The sequence below is a fragment of the Mesoplodon densirostris genome, chromosome 11 (assembly GCF_025265405.1).
Source record: "Mesoplodon densirostris isolate mMesDen1 chromosome 11, mMesDen1 primary haplotype, whole genome shotgun sequence".
Taxonomy (NCBI): Eukaryota; Metazoa; Chordata; class Mammalia; order Artiodactyla; family Ziphiidae; genus Mesoplodon; species Mesoplodon densirostris.
In genome coordinates, this window is record NC_082671.1 from 16,326,811 (window position 1) to 16,342,493 (window position 15,683).

A 15,683-nucleotide genomic window follows, 5' to 3' on the forward strand; every position below is an offset into this window, starting at 1 on the left:
GTCAGTGAACAGACCTGACTAAGTGGACCCAGGTATGAGGCCATCATACTCTGATGTGCACTCACATCACTCAAAGCCTCCTCTCTAAGGAATGAAGCACATCAACAAGGGCAAAGTTAGCACTTGTTACCTTTAATCAGCCACATGAAAGGGAGAGAACTTGGGTTTGAAGCCATCTGCACTTGGCACCTGGTGTGTAGTGTTTGTGTGTGTGTGTGTGAGTAGGAAGGGATAAGTATAGGGTCTACTTCCCAAGGAAATGTTTGACAGAGTCCTAAATGAGCAGGTATGAATTCAGAATATCCAGAGAAACTAGAAAGCAATTCATATCTAGGGAAGAAGCTTGTTCATAGTAAATGGACAGTCATAGTGTGATAACGGGGGAAACTGCCACAATAAATACACACATGTCTCTAGAACTCTAAGTACAGAACTAATAAGATAAAACCTAATCTAGACTCTAGTTGCTGTTGGCAGTGTTATCTCCCTATGTTTGATTTTAAGTTTATTAGTTGGGGTTGAACTTGCTATCTATAGATTTTAAATGCCTGACAGATATATTTTCATTCATTCGCTCATGCAATCATTATTTCACAGACATTCATTAAGTTTAACTACTTAAAAAGCACCACGTTAACAATTTAGGCAATTCAACATGGAATAAAACCCGAATTTATGTTCTCAAAGAACTTAAAATCTAACGTGACGAACATACACATGACAAAACGAAGTTAAAGCTAGGCAGAAATAAATACTATGAAAGACATGTAACCAAAATAGGATTACTGTACAAAGAAAGCAAGTTATAAAATCTTATCAAGAGTATCTGTGGTGCTTTCAAGGAGGAAGATGTATTTGAAATGAGCCTTCAAAAAGAATTTCAATTGACAAGGAAGGAGAGGAAAGGGATCCTGGCTGAAAGAAAAGTATAAGTGTCTGTGGAGGCTTAAAGAGCGTGGGCATGACATGTGTGGGAAATGGGGGGAATCAAGTGCACCCAGGCTGTGGCACAGATGGAGACCTATGTAGACGGTGAGGTTGAAGTAATAGATCGCAGGTAGATTAAGAAAGGTATTTAGAACAGAATGAACATTTTGGACTTTATATATAGTCACCTGAGAACCTAGAAGTTTCTTTGTTTTTGATGAAGGGAGTACCATCATCTAGCTTGGATTTTAGACAAATAACTCAGAAATTATGTAATTAGAGAAGTAGCAATTGAAGAACTAGAAAAGGGCTATTCAAGTTATCTAAGCAAATGAAGATGAGGAGCTGAACTAGGACAATAATTGCAGTGGAAAAGGGAATGAATACATGAGACTGTTGAGAGGGTTTTTATAGAATTAAGTAATTGACATTGGGAATCAAGAAAAAGAGAATCAAAGAAGATATGAATTTCTTGTTATTTGGACAATGATGGCAGTGAAATATGAAACAGGAAAAAGAGGAAGAGTTTATGGGAGAAGAAAATTTACTCATATTTAGATATCATGAATCTGATATCATCCATTGGAAAGACATCCATGAGGAAAGACAGCTGACAACTTCCCAAGACTACCTAATCCATTCCCATGGTTTCAATTACTATCTGCTTGCTAATGACTCCCAAATCTATACTCATACTTTAGACCCCACCCAGCCCTCCAAATATATCCAATCACCCAGTTTTCTCAATTCTACTTCCTACATATATTTAAAATCTAATAACTTTTCTTCATTCCTAAACAGTCTACTAGTCCAGCCTCTTATTTGGCTGCACTTTCATCTATTTTTCACATATAACCATGATGATCTTTCTCAAACACAATTCATTCTTTTAATGCTCATTTTAAAACACTAAAAGAACTTTCCTTGCCATTGGGACAAAGTACAAAACCTTTCCGATTGCTAAAACATCCTGCACTACTTGCCTTTTCAGCCCCATCTCTTGTCGCTCACCCACAGCATACCCAATGTTCCAAAAAGCTATCCTGGATCTCTTCTGCAAACAAATGGAAGGTATCTTGCTCTCCTCTGTCCACCTATATATGCTATCCCCTCAGTCTGGGTGGGAAGAGTAGGAAAGGAAAACAGTTTCAAACCCATTTTTCTCACTTGAACTTCATCAAGTCAATCACAACTTCACCCATTCTCCATTGCTGTATTCTCAGTTTATCTATTCTTTTTAGGATCAACAGCATTGTTCTTAACTTCCCACTGCTGTAAAAGTGCCTCTGTTCCCAGAGTAAGAAATAACTTATTTTAGTCATGAGATACACTGATGATATTCTTTTTTTCCTCAGAGTTCAAATTTATCTCAGAAAGATCTATTTTTTTCCTAAGATGTTTGCCTATAAGCAAAGAGAATATTATCCCTTCAATCTACACTGTAATTTAAGGGAAGTATTTTTCCAAAGTTTAGCAGAAAAAATACCTGAGCCTTTGTACAATTTAATCTTTAATTGTTTCATTGTTTTAATAACTTTTAGTAAATTCAGTCACCGCTTAACTAGGGAAAATTGTGTTCTTGTAGTATGAGTCATAGAGTCATGAAAGAACATAAGATTAAAAAGCAAAGGAATTGGGGCTTCCCTGGTGGCGTAGTGGTTGAGAGTCCGCCTGCCGATGCAGGGGACACGGGTTCGTGCCCCTGTCCCGGAAGATCCCACATGCCACGGAGCGGCTGGGCCCGCGAGCCATGGCCGCGGAGCCTGTGTGTCCGGAGCCTGTGCTCCACAACGGGAGAGGCCACAGCAGTGAGAGGCCCGCATACAGCAAAAAAAAAAAAAAAAAAAAAAAGCAAAGGAATGGAGCCTAAGATTAAGAACCAGAAAGACGAGTTTTATTCTCTGTCTTTACACACCATTTGACCTGGACACTTCACTTACAGGTTTTAGGACATTAAGTTTTTCTTCTTGAAAATAGGTATTGTGATATAATTTTTGTGTTATAATTTATATGTATAGAGCTCTTTCTTATTCATTAGCATTTGATTCTCCCAGAACATGTTGGATATCTTTTCTTTGATATTTTTATATCCACTTTAAAAATGTGAAAATAGAGGTTCAAACAGATTAAGAGACTTTTTAAAGATCATTTAGATTTTAAATGATGGGTCCAGAAATTCTGACATTAGAGCTCTTATTATTTCTATTTTCCCATGCTGAGTATGTCTCTTCAACAAGAAGACAAGATGGAGATTCGATTTACATTTATTCTGAGGTTTTTTGTTTCTGTTTTATTTATTTTGTTTTGTTTGTGTGTTTGCTTGTGTTTCTAAGATGCTACATGCAGGATTGCCTGAGCTAAGTGGAATCCAAGACCTGAAATATGTGTATAATAACCTTCGTCCACAAGACACAGACCTGGAAGCGACAAGTCATTTTACCAAGTAAGATTAGCAGTGAATGTGTGAGTATGAATGAATACAGACACATGTTTCACATTTGAGATGATTTTAGGGTGAACAGTCATTGGTATGAAGCTGTCATTTCTACAAAAGTTTGTGTCTGTTTCCCAAGGGATAGAAAAGGAGCAATGTGAATGTCTAGCAGAAGGCCTGAGTCAGTGTTTCTGTAGCAAGCTATGGTTTGCTAACCAGCCTCCTCATATAATACATTACTCAATAAGAGGTCATTGAAAAGAGCAAGAGCTGACATAAATAAATTGGCTGTTCTACTTGAACTATGTCCAGAAAAACAATTTGGAAAAAAGAGATTTATGATGAGATATGGACTCACTAATTTCACTTTTGTTTCTGAAATTCTCACTAATTTAATCTCTATAATGATACAAATATTGGAATATTTGGTGACTATCTTCTATTTTTAATACAGTTTTTATTAAGCAAGTCTGGGGCAACACTAGCGTACATCAAGTTCAGAGTCTGGGCACAGCACAGTGATGGTCGGTTAGACTCAAAATTATTGTCAGAAGGGTGGTGCATTTTATAATATAAGATTCTTTTGAACTTCAGTTTTTGAATGGATAGCATAATTGCTAGCAAATTTTAGGTGCTTAATAAATGTTAGCTGTAACTATTATCCTAGTAAATATTTTAAGTAGAGAAATACAGTGCTCTTTCCTATAATTTCTTGATATTGAAACTTATTTGAGTCTAATTTTTAATTTTTCTAATATTTTCAACTGGAAATTTGGAAACACAAATTGTATTTTTTAATAGATATATGCTCTGTCCTTTTGAAGAAAACAGTACTTACAGTTCCCACACAGGTATTACTTTTCTCTCCTTTTTCCAGAATATATAGTGCAGAATCTTTCTCCATTCCAAGGGAGTCAGGGGAGTTCATGGGGATGCATGTCCTAAACACTTGGAGAATTTCACTTTTGCAAGGAATCTCTGTTTCATGAACTTGAATGTATAGGCTGCTCTTGTGGTTGAGTAGAAGCAATATGACAGAATCACAGAATATTAGAGCTGGAAGAGCCCTTATAGTTAATTTATTCTGAAAATAAATATGCAAACTAGAAAACCGAGATCCAAAGAATTAAGAGGCTTGCCCACGATTAAAAGAAGTAGTAAGAAATAGAGCTAGGACTAGGGCCCAAAGCTAAGACTTTGATCGCATGCTCTAGGGTTTTTTCAACATTTACCATTGGAAAGTATATATGATTAAGGAACTCCAGGCAGAGCCCCTGCCAAAAATATTCCTTCCTGCTATCTGGTTTGTTTCTGAAATTCTACCATTAGAAATTCTTTCGGTGAGTCTGGTAGGTTTTTTGAGTCTTGAAAATGCCCTTTACTAGTAAAGTTACCTCTGAAAGAAGCTTTTGTTTATATCCACTTAGAAAACTACAAATATTAGTTGACAACTGTCTGTGGCCAAAGGCTCTTGCTTGAAAACTGGCAGAAGTGTTTCAGATCCTTGGTTTCAAGGATGAGGGACTCTCAAGTTACCTCAACTAATGGGGATGAGGGACTTGTATGAGAAATCCCAAGGAAGGGCTGACAGCCTACCTCAGGAAAAGAAGAAGGACATCTCTCACAGAGCCTGGAAGGTCCCTCGGAGTTCAAGAGAGCTCTGGGGATCTCATGAGTAGGAATCAGCCTTTCAGTCTAGCTGCCATCCCTTGTCCAGTTAACTGTACCCGAGGTGGGTGGGTTAACATGGTACCAAAAATAGTCCCCTCGGGCTATCCCATCAGGGTCGGACCGGGATGCCTTTCTTTATAGTGGGCGGCAGTAAGGCAGGCACAATTATTGACATGTCATTGAGACAGGGTAGGGAGATAGGGGAGGAGCATAGAGAGGGCCAGGAAAGGTGGAGGTTGAAAACGTGATCGGGCTGCAACCTGTGTTTGATATGTCATTGCTTGAACGAAGCAGTTATAGTGCTGCAGTTCACAAATTATCCCTCCTGCAATTTAAAACAAAGGAAAAAACTATATATTGGATAAAAAAAGCTCTTTCAGGCCACAGCCACAGGAAAAAGGTAAATAGGCTTTATTTGTCTGCCAGAGTCCCATCCCTCCACATTATTACTGAATTACATACTGTCTAGTATATCACCTATGTAAATATGCTTGTTGGTTATATCAGTGTGTCCCAAGTAAAGCAGGGGACATAGTCCTGCTTCCCCACTTCCAAAAGTCCAAAAGTATCTGAATGTGAAACAAGTTCTAGTCCCTTAAAATATATTTAAAAGTTTAACAGAAAATACAATTTAAACATGAAACATTTACGTGTATAGAAGTCATATAACAATGGCTAACATTTAATACAGTGCTTCTTGTATTTCAAGCCTTACTCTAAGTACTTTTCATACAGTAACTAATTTAATCATCATAACAAGTCTATGAGGTGATATCACTTTTATCTACATTTTTAGATTAGGAAATTGAGACCCCAGAGAAATAAAATGATTTACCAGAGGATACAGCCGGCAGGAGACAAAGCCACAATTCGAATCCAGGAGTCATGCTCCAGAGTGTGGGGTCTTAAATTCTACCCTGTGTGCTCAAATCCACCCCTCCCATATGCAGGCTTCCGCAGATGTGCTGCTTCATAATTCAGACCACAGTTTTCTCAAGGTTCCTCAGAGCCCATGTTAGCTGCAGTTTCACCAAGGTGACCCTATAACCTTCCTTGGGCACCAATCCTCATTCCTGAATAACCTGAGCCTTGGTGGACAGAGTCCCTTCCCAGAACTATTATCTCTGTGCTACCACCAAGTGTCCCCTGGGTGTTTGGTTCAGGATCTGCTATCACGACTGCCCTGGGAGACCCCCATGGGATAATTTGACTAATGATGCCAAAGACGTCACCTTCTTTCTTTTTTCTGTTTTGGCCCATTACCAGGTGCCTTGAACATCTCTATATTGTTTTCCACTTTTCTTTTCAGAGAAATCTCCCATGAGACTCACCCTACCATTTATTTCCAAGAGTCTGTCTCAGTAGTATCTTTTATCCTAAAATCTCAATTATGTACCTTTATTTTTTAGATATGATTTAATATGTTTTGAGATTTCCTTTTCAACTCTTCTCTAAGTTCCTTGGTCAGCATATGTAGATCAAATGTTGAGGATCTTTTCTATCACACATTCCATCCAGCACTTTGAAGAACCTATTATCAAGGTTCAAGAAGCCTCAGTTGAATGTGACTGTGATTCTTTACCATTTAAAAAAGTTACTTAAACTCCCTGTTATTTAGATATTTAAAATTCTAAAGAAAATTATACAGTATTTCTTTTGTTAATACCTAAACAATGTATAGAGTGAATTTATAAAAGTAGGCTGCTGAATTAAAAATAATAAGGGAGCCTTAAAAATTATGTGCACTTGTTTACTTTTCTGTGTAAACAATACTGTTACCTTAAGCTATGTTCTCTGACATTATATGGATATCAAAACTTAAGGAAAAACTTGAAGTGTAGATGTTAGTGCACATAATTTACCATAAAAGAAATCAAGTTCATTAATGGATCCAACGTTGGTCTTGGTGCTTCAATGAGTGTCATTAACTCGGATATACTTTTGAGAGGCCCTGTATATTTAAATACCTTGTTCTCTTTGTTCTGAAAAGCTAAAAGTGTTTCATGCCACTTTTTATTCGGATACTACTAAGATACAGATAAAAATAAGATGGAAATCCACCTACTCCCACCACCGCCACTAAGCTCACAGATCTGGGTCATGAATGACTAAACCATCTGAGACACAGCATGTGTGGATGGATACCTTAAGTGCCCTAGTCCGGACCACAGTATTAGCATTAAGAGGCTGCCCCTCTTGACCCTGTTTGAGACTTGAAAGAAAGAAATGGCTTTTCCTGCGTCTCTGAGGGAGTCCTCTATTTATGAATAATACAGGATCTTACTTCACTCTTGGGTATTCACATTCTGGGTTAAGAGCTGATCATAAGAGTTTCAGAGGATGCTGTACTCTGCATGGCATTAAAAAATTATATTACAATGAATGGCATTTAGAGAAAAATGAAAATAAAATTGGTTTACTGGACGCAAAGGTTTTTCACATCATTGCCAACTCCTCTCTCTTCTTCCCTTACTTTTTTTACTCCCCTTGCAACTGAGTTCTGTTGAATAGAGTCAAGAAAGTATCATGACTCAGTCCCTGCAAATTGATATTATCATGTAATATCTCTGCTGAGCCCACTGCTAGGCAACAAAGGCAACCACATATTAAAATGCCGTCCAAATGGGTTATTTCAGAATTTTCAGTCACTCTCACACCTTGGGTTAGCTGTCTTTAGAAACAGATAACCTATTTCACAGACCAGTCTTGGATCATTAAGCCTAAATTTCCTGGCCTACCTCCCCTCCCACATGCAGATTATGCTTTTTACTTTACCCATTTCCTCCTCCGGAAATGTGAGAAGAAATTTTCCATGTATTCCCATATATTCCATTTGGCCTGCCAGGCAGATTCTTTGGGTTAGTAAGTGTAAGATCCCCTGCTCTTCAGCTAAAGAGAAGAGCAGCTTGAAGACAGCTTGAAGCAAAACAAAACTCCAAACTTCAGAATAACAAATTATTTGCATTAGTGAAGTATTTTGATAGCAAGAACTAGATTCTGTCTGGTATCCTTGGGGAAAATGGTATACATGGACTCAAACTGTAACCTAACAAATTCCAGAAACCAATGTGGCCTGGCCAGTTTCTAAAGGAAATGAAGACCTTCTCCTCTGCTTATCTCTACCTATCATATTCTACTTCTTTTTGCCTACTGGCCAGTATTCTCTGATATAAATTCCAGAGAGAGACAGTCTAATTGACTTAACTGGTTGCCTTTGACCCTACTGGACAGGGTCCTTCATGCCAAGCCATCATGGATTCTGTTGCCCATCCTTATTCTTAACATGGGCCACCCCTTCACAAAGAACAGCCTGGAGCTTCTTCTCTGAACTTTGAGCTTTAGAAAGAACAGTCTTAATTATGAGGGGCCATCAGGAAGAGCAGGCACAGTGACTGTCCCAACAAGTACAACTGTGAAGCTGCTGAAAATGTTGATAGCATCCAGAGAGAGTGCTTCTGGACTTCACAAAGACAGGAGTCAGAGTCTCTGAGCCACCTATAGTGTGCAGACACAATGCCAGAAATTCCCAGTTTTCCCTGCATTCCTTCTTGTTTATTTCTCACAGCTATAGGGTGAGACAAGACTCTTTATGCTCAAATGTCTCAAAACATAATTCAATGGCTTTCTATCTGGTTTCTCTTCAGAATTGAGAAACAGAGTATAGGACAGGAATGCAGATCCCTGGGTTCTTTTATCATTAAAGTTTCTTGATTTTTTTTTTAGTACTTTTCAAATTGTCATCTCATGGACTGTTGTAATTCCATAAATATGGGTCAAAGTTTTTCTTTGCCTTAGCTTAACCGTTGATACCTACAGAAATAAATACAAGAAAAAACAAACAAAAAAACAGAACCTAGAGGAACTAACAATCATGACGTCCAACTTTCCTTAAATGAAGAAAGCAGATTCAAAGGGAAAGTTAAAATAAGTGGCATTTCTCCTTTCATTGTGATAGTTTCCCACTTAAAAAAATTTCATTATAAGCACTAATTTGAACTAAATTGACTTTTTAAACTACATTTTTAAAACTGCAGATATGACAGCTTTTACAATACATCAATAAAATAAGGTAGCTTTTGGAGGGGAGGTAAGGATAGAAGCCTGGAATGTCATTTCACTGGCATAGTACTTATACATAGTAAGAACAGCCCATCAATATTTCCCTACTTTCTTTATTCCATTTGCTCTGATTTTGCTAAATTTTATAAGGAGCCTCCATAAGAAAGTGTAGGAATTACTTATTGTATTCAAAGCCATGGAGCCTGGAATTCTTGTTTGTATGTAGTTAGGGGCCTGTGATGACATTTGCATAAGACTTCCTGACCTTGTAGATGAATTATGAAGACTTGAAACTTCAACTTGGAAAACAGCAAAATCTCATTTTTTAAGCCAAGTTCTAAACTATGAAGCAGGAGAAAAAGTGAAAAGAAAAGAGAAAAAGATAAGAAACTCTAAAATTGCCTCTTGTTTTAATCCCTAACATCTCTTTCAAAAGGATTGGAAAGAGGATTTCAAAAGAGTTTACCACAAGTCAATTTCCACAGAACCATAAATCTGTACATGTGTTTTCCTTTGTATCTCTCTATCTGTAGTTTACTACCTTTTGGGCTCATATATATATTCATTTTTTTACTTATTTGGTAGTAAGCTTTCTGAAATAATATTTGCATAATATTATTCTATTTCCAATAGCTTTTTATATGTTACTTCCTTTGATTCTATCAATAATCCCAGGGAATGGCATGGTCTAGTCATCAACTATGTTTCCTAGATGAAACGATTGAAAGCTAATTGAATTTCTTGGATCACGGGCAGAACTGATGAGTTCAAAAGAGAACAAAATTGATTTCTTGCATAATGGGTGCTATTCCCAGGACCCTAAACAAAATCATATGGAAAAAAAAAAGTCCTACGTACAAAACTCATAATCTCAGATAATATAGATGTTCTTTAACTGTAGTGTTTTTGGATTAGTTGAAAGAAAATAGTAAAAAAAATCTAAATGCTTAAAGTTGTGTTTCCCAAATTAAGGTACCATGCCATCAAAGCTACAAGGATTAACATGAGATGCGCTTTTTTAGTATCTTTTATTTAAAAGGTTAGAACATGAAGCTTAAATTTTTGTCTTCACACAAATGTACATACATGTTACGTAAATATGCAACCAAATTCATCAAGTGCTCTCTTTTCCATGTCAGACAACCTTGAATTTTTTTAAATAAAAGTGCATAGAGAGGAACTTTTTAAAAACTTGTGTACCAAGACGGCATCAGCAATGATTATTCATTGAATTCATTTAAAATGTTAATTTTTTGGTTAAAAAATATTTTGAGTACTTCTGAATGCTTATTGGTCCAATATAAATTTGTAACAAAATAGAAATTATCTTGATAGCATATTTTATTGGTTTAGCTATGAGACAGTGCTGGTCAGATATATTATAGATTACAAATTCAACACTGAACCATTATTTTTCTTGATGGAATAAAAGAAATTATGACAAAGTTGTATTAATTCACTGTTCCCTCTGAATAGTTAAGAATGACTCTCAGAGCTAGACACTCAGTAACTCCAATACAAAAAAGAAAAGGAAAAGTAATGTCTTCTTTACATGTGCCAAAATCACTGCAGCAAAAATGAAGTTTGAGAGTTAGATGAAGGAAATTTGTTCATGGGGAGTGTGAGTCACTTGAAACTCTTCTATTTATGTGTGATAAAATTACAGTGTCATTGGTAAAATAAGAACATTCTCATGCAAATTCCTTCACAGAAAAAGTCACTTGAGAAATATTTCCCTGCGACTCTTAAAGAGACTGACCAGTGAAATAGGTCAGTGTTCTATCAAACCGCAAAATGATATCAACGACTTCAGCAACAGAAATATGCTCTTGTTGAAATTCCCGTCAAGGGTTGCCCGAGAACCTTCTCTTGATCGCCACTCCACACATTTAGGCATCTCTCTTCAATGGTTACTCTGATGTAGCTCATGAAGCAGTTAGAAATGTTTGCCAATTATACTCTAATGAAGGTGTTTAAAAAAAAAGATAAGAAACGTTTGCCATTTGTAGTCGCATATTAATATACATGTGAATTAAAAAAATAAAATATTTAACCTGAGGAAACAAATCTGCCTATAGGCTAAACCTGACGTGAAAGATTCGACCTCCTGGATTTAACCCAGTTTTCTGAGACTGATAAACTCCATTGCCCATTCACACACACATAGCTAGGAAACCTATTAATAGCAGTTGTTTCTGATGATAAGCAATTTAAAATATTTGTATCCTATAAAAAGGTACATCTGTTCTGAAGTAGAATAGAATTTGTACACATGTTTAAGATGGGACCTATGGCTTAAGAAATTTTATCTTAATATATGCCCCTTTGGACTGTGTTCCCTAGATGCAAGAAATACTGTTAATTTTTTTTTTTTCTGCCTAAGGGTTATTCCTATGTAAAAATTAAAGGATCGTTGTTTTAGTGCCTTTGTTCCACCTGGGAATTCCATACTCATTTATTGGCTTATTTCTCACTTAAAGACAAAGTTGGAAGACAGTTCATTATAAATAATCCACAATGAGAGCAAAGACTTTCTAAATGTGTTCGAATTTTTCCTTGCTACTTTCTAAATGATGTCACCTTTGGTATGCATTTAACCTCTCGAGGTCTTTTTCTTATCTGTTGCCAAGATAATTTTACTGCTCACCTCTAAGGATGAAAAGATTAACATAAGGCATTTAGTGCAGTGCCTTCCAAAGGATATATACTCCCTGAGGGCAGAAATCTGATTTCTCTCCTTCACCTCTATGTCCCAGTACAAAGAACAGTGCCTAGCAGGAAGTTAGAAGTGTTTATCAAGACTGCCTGGGGGATTTCCTTAGGAAATTTGAGAGCTGCATCCTTCTAGATGCTGCTTTGGATTTATAACATAAGGATACTCCAAAGCATAATCCAGCTGAAGCTGCCATTAAAATAGATAAATCAGAGAGCTGCCACTTGGATAAATCAGATCCTCATAGAGGCCTGAAACTTACTGCTCTCAGGTCCACAATCCTAAATTGGGTCATATTTAGCAACATTATTTTAACTGACCTGTTAAATCTGCCACTTGAGAAACTGGAGATGCATTTAGATGAAAGTCTGCTTTAAAACTCTAAGTTTATCATAAAAGTTCATCCTTCATTTCCAGTCTTCTTGCATCTTAACTGCTGGGCAATGTAAGAATAAGGCCTAGACATAGTTGAGATTATGTGAGTGTGAGTACATCAGAACTTAAGATTTATGGTTCATAAGCCTACCTTCATGAAAAGTGAGTACATGCTATCATCCTAGAGCTTTCCACCTCAACACATAAAATATGCTCAGTAACTATTTGTTGAATGAGTGAGAGAATGGTAGGGTCTCTGTAAATCATGATTAGTATTATACTCTTACTGCTATTATTACCTTCATGTCTTTGAACTACTGATGAAGAAAGAAATTAATGTTTTATACTGCACTACGTACCCATAAATTCATAAAGTCAAAGGACATCTTTAAAAATAATGAACACTGTGGAAATGAATAATGATCAGGGTCATATTTTAACCTTCTTAGCAAATTTTTTCCAATATTGATGTATAATAATGGAAATTTTTGGATTTTTTTTTAAGTCTAATACCAAAACAAGATAAATGGGCTTGAAGTTTTATAAAAATGAGGGGGAAATTATTAAACATTATTGAACTACATTTTTAACTTTGAGGACATGGCTGATTTGTTGTAAAGAAGGCATTGCTTGGTAACTTTGATAGATGCCAAGCAAGAAAAGCAGTGTTTGATTACATTCAACATCTGTTCCTCATGGAAATATTTTAGTAAGCTCAGAATAGAAGGAAACTTAGATAAACATACTTTTTTAAGTGAAAAATTATAAGCATTCCCATTAATGTCAGGAAAAATATAATAATGACTCTATCTTGTTAGTAAAGCTCTATATTTAAGCTTTGTTATATTGTTATTTTCCACTTGAATAAGAAAACAAATAAAACAGTTCCATATAATTTTTTTTTAATTTTTGAAATAAGAATTTAGTACAGTAAGTTGTTACAAGATAAACATTCAAGACTCAGTGATGAAAAATTAGAGAGGCAATATTATATGATCACCTAAATAGATACAGAAAATTCAGTTACTAAAATTTAGAATCACTCATTATTTTAAAACTCTCTAGAAATAGAAAGGAATATCCTTAAACCTGTAGCTAAAAACCTACAGAAAACATTATACTTAGTGGTAAAACATTAAAAGCCTTTCCTCTGTAATCAAACAAACGAAAAATGCCTGCTATCACCACTTCCATTTAACATTGAACTGGAGGTCTTAGCAGTGCAAAGGGTGACAGAAAACTCTGTCATTATTTGCAGATAACATGACTGTGTCCATGCAAATTTCAAAAGAATATACAGTGTATTGTTAGAATTAATGACTTAAAAATCTACTCATATATTAACAAATATTAGTTAAAATAAAATTTAGAAAAAGCTAGAATTTACAATTCACAATAAATCCAACAAAAGATATGGAAAACAGCCACAGAAAAAAAATTTTAAATTATACAGAAAGATGTAAAATAAGACCCAACTAAATGTAGAAATATGCCATGTTTAGTGGTTGCGTATCTCAATACTGCAGAGATGTTGATTCTCCCCAAATTAATTTATAGTTTAATGAAATGTCACACAAATACTTACACATTTATTTTGTGTATTGGTAAGCTTGATAAGGTGATTCTAAAACATATTCGGGAGGTCAAAGGACCTAAAATCATGGGAAAAAACACCTGAAAAAGAACAAGGTAAAAGAATTTTCAAGATTTATTATAAGTTCTTGCTATTTAAGAAAGTGTTGTATTAACACAGAGATAGACAAATTGAAGAGTACAACAGAATGAAGAGGCCAGAAACAAGCCTATGTTTATACATACCCTTGGTACTGGACAAAGTTGAATCAGTAAGGAAAGAATGGTGTTTGCAATGAAAAAACAAAATTGGTTAAATTAATCATTGTACATCTATACTTCCAGATAGATCATTAAAAAAAAAATAAGTTAACTCTGTTTTCTGAAGTAGATTGTTCATTCAACATATATTTTGGGACCACTTACTATGCATGAGTTACTATAAAGTTTTTCTTCCAGAACATATTACTAAGTTAAAAAAGCAAATTACAACATTTCATGTAATTGTGATTTTTGAATCCTGTCTTTTTTACTTCCATCTCACACAACTTCAAAATTCTTAAAGAATCATGCTCCCTTTATCTGTCTGTTTCCCTTCTTCCACTCCTCACTCCGTCAGCCACTCTGCTGTTCTTTGCTGTCTGTTAATCACCAGTCATCCATCTACCTCTGAGCTTCTGGATGAGCTGTTGTTTCTTCTTAGAATTTCCTCTATCAGAAATTTCCATGGCCTATGCTCTTGGCAACTTAAGGTTTTTGTCAAATCATTCAACTCATCTTTTTAGTGAGACTATCCCTGACCATCCTACTTAAAATTGCAACACTGTTCCCTACCCCATATTCCCTCTCCCCAATTTCTATTTTAGTTTCCTCTATGGATATACCATTTCTTTCTCAAATCCTATATTTTTACACGTCTATTTCATTATGGTCTGAATTCCACATTATATAATCTCTCTAAGGGGAGACATTTCTGTCTGTTTTTGTTTTCATTGCTACATCCCAACATGCACCTGGCATGTAACAGGGGTAAGAATAGTGTGACTGGCTGTGTGTCTGTTGGTTTGTGCAAGTGTATAGAGAAAGCTCAAAAGAATACTACCAGATTGTTCATAGTAATTATTTTGGGGGAGGAGAGTGACAACGGAACATGGATGAAGGGAACTTTTCACATTTTACTTAATATTTTACTGTATGGCTTGAATTATATATTATTTTTTAAAAATCAAGTTTTTTAGTGTCCCTGGAATTTCTTCCATAAAACAGATCAAAAAGGATAGCAAAACCCCAAAACTACAGGCAACATCTACAACAAAACTAAGTAACAAGGTATTCCTAAGAACCCTAAAATACAAGCAGATGGGGCAAATCAAGTTACAAGAATTTTGTAACAGCATCTTATGGGAGGAAGCTAAGGAAGCAACATGTTATCTGATTGACCTGAGAACAGGACTCCACAGAGCCCACAGGTACTCACTGGAAACCTGAGCGGGCCCATTTGATAAGCTGTTTAGCAGCTGAAACTGGGAAGGATTTTTACACGCTTCAATTCACAAGGAAGGACAAAGGTTCCATGGCAAATCTGAAAAGGTTGGAGAAGGCTATAAACTCTCAAAGGTAACTGGTGATTCCTCCCTAGAAAAAGTCCTATGCTGAAGAGAAACTGCTGGAACTATAATCCAAATGAAAGGAGAAAGATCATAGGAGCAAAGGAAAACCACAATCCAGAAAAAATTGGGGCAAAGAGAGAAGCCAAAGAGGAATATCTCAGAAAGTATGAAACAGTGTTTTTACCACTGTGATAGCAACAGAAAAGAAAGCTTCAGACCCTTGAAAACCCTCTACTCCTTCCTGAAAGTTTAATTTTATATTAAAATGAGTAAGCAAAATGGATCATATCTGAACGTCATACAGAACTATAATTACAAAAAA

General features: G+C 35.9%; 1 protein-coding gene across 3 annotated transcripts in view; it reads left to right on the forward strand.

Moving 5' to 3' along the window:
* PIK3C2G (phosphatidylinositol-4-phosphate 3-kinase catalytic subunit type 2 gamma) overlaps nt 1-15,683 on the forward strand; it is a 301,036-nt gene that overhangs the window by 201,459 nt on the left and 83,894 nt on the right. For all 3 annotated transcript variants that reach the window (XM_060112830.1, XM_060112831.1, XM_060112832.1), the window contains one exon: nt 3,261-3,370. In XM_060112830.1, coding sequence (XP_059968813.1) covers nt 3,261-3,370 — 110 coding nt within the window. The remainder of the gene's footprint in view (nt 1-3,260; nt 3,371-15,683) is intronic.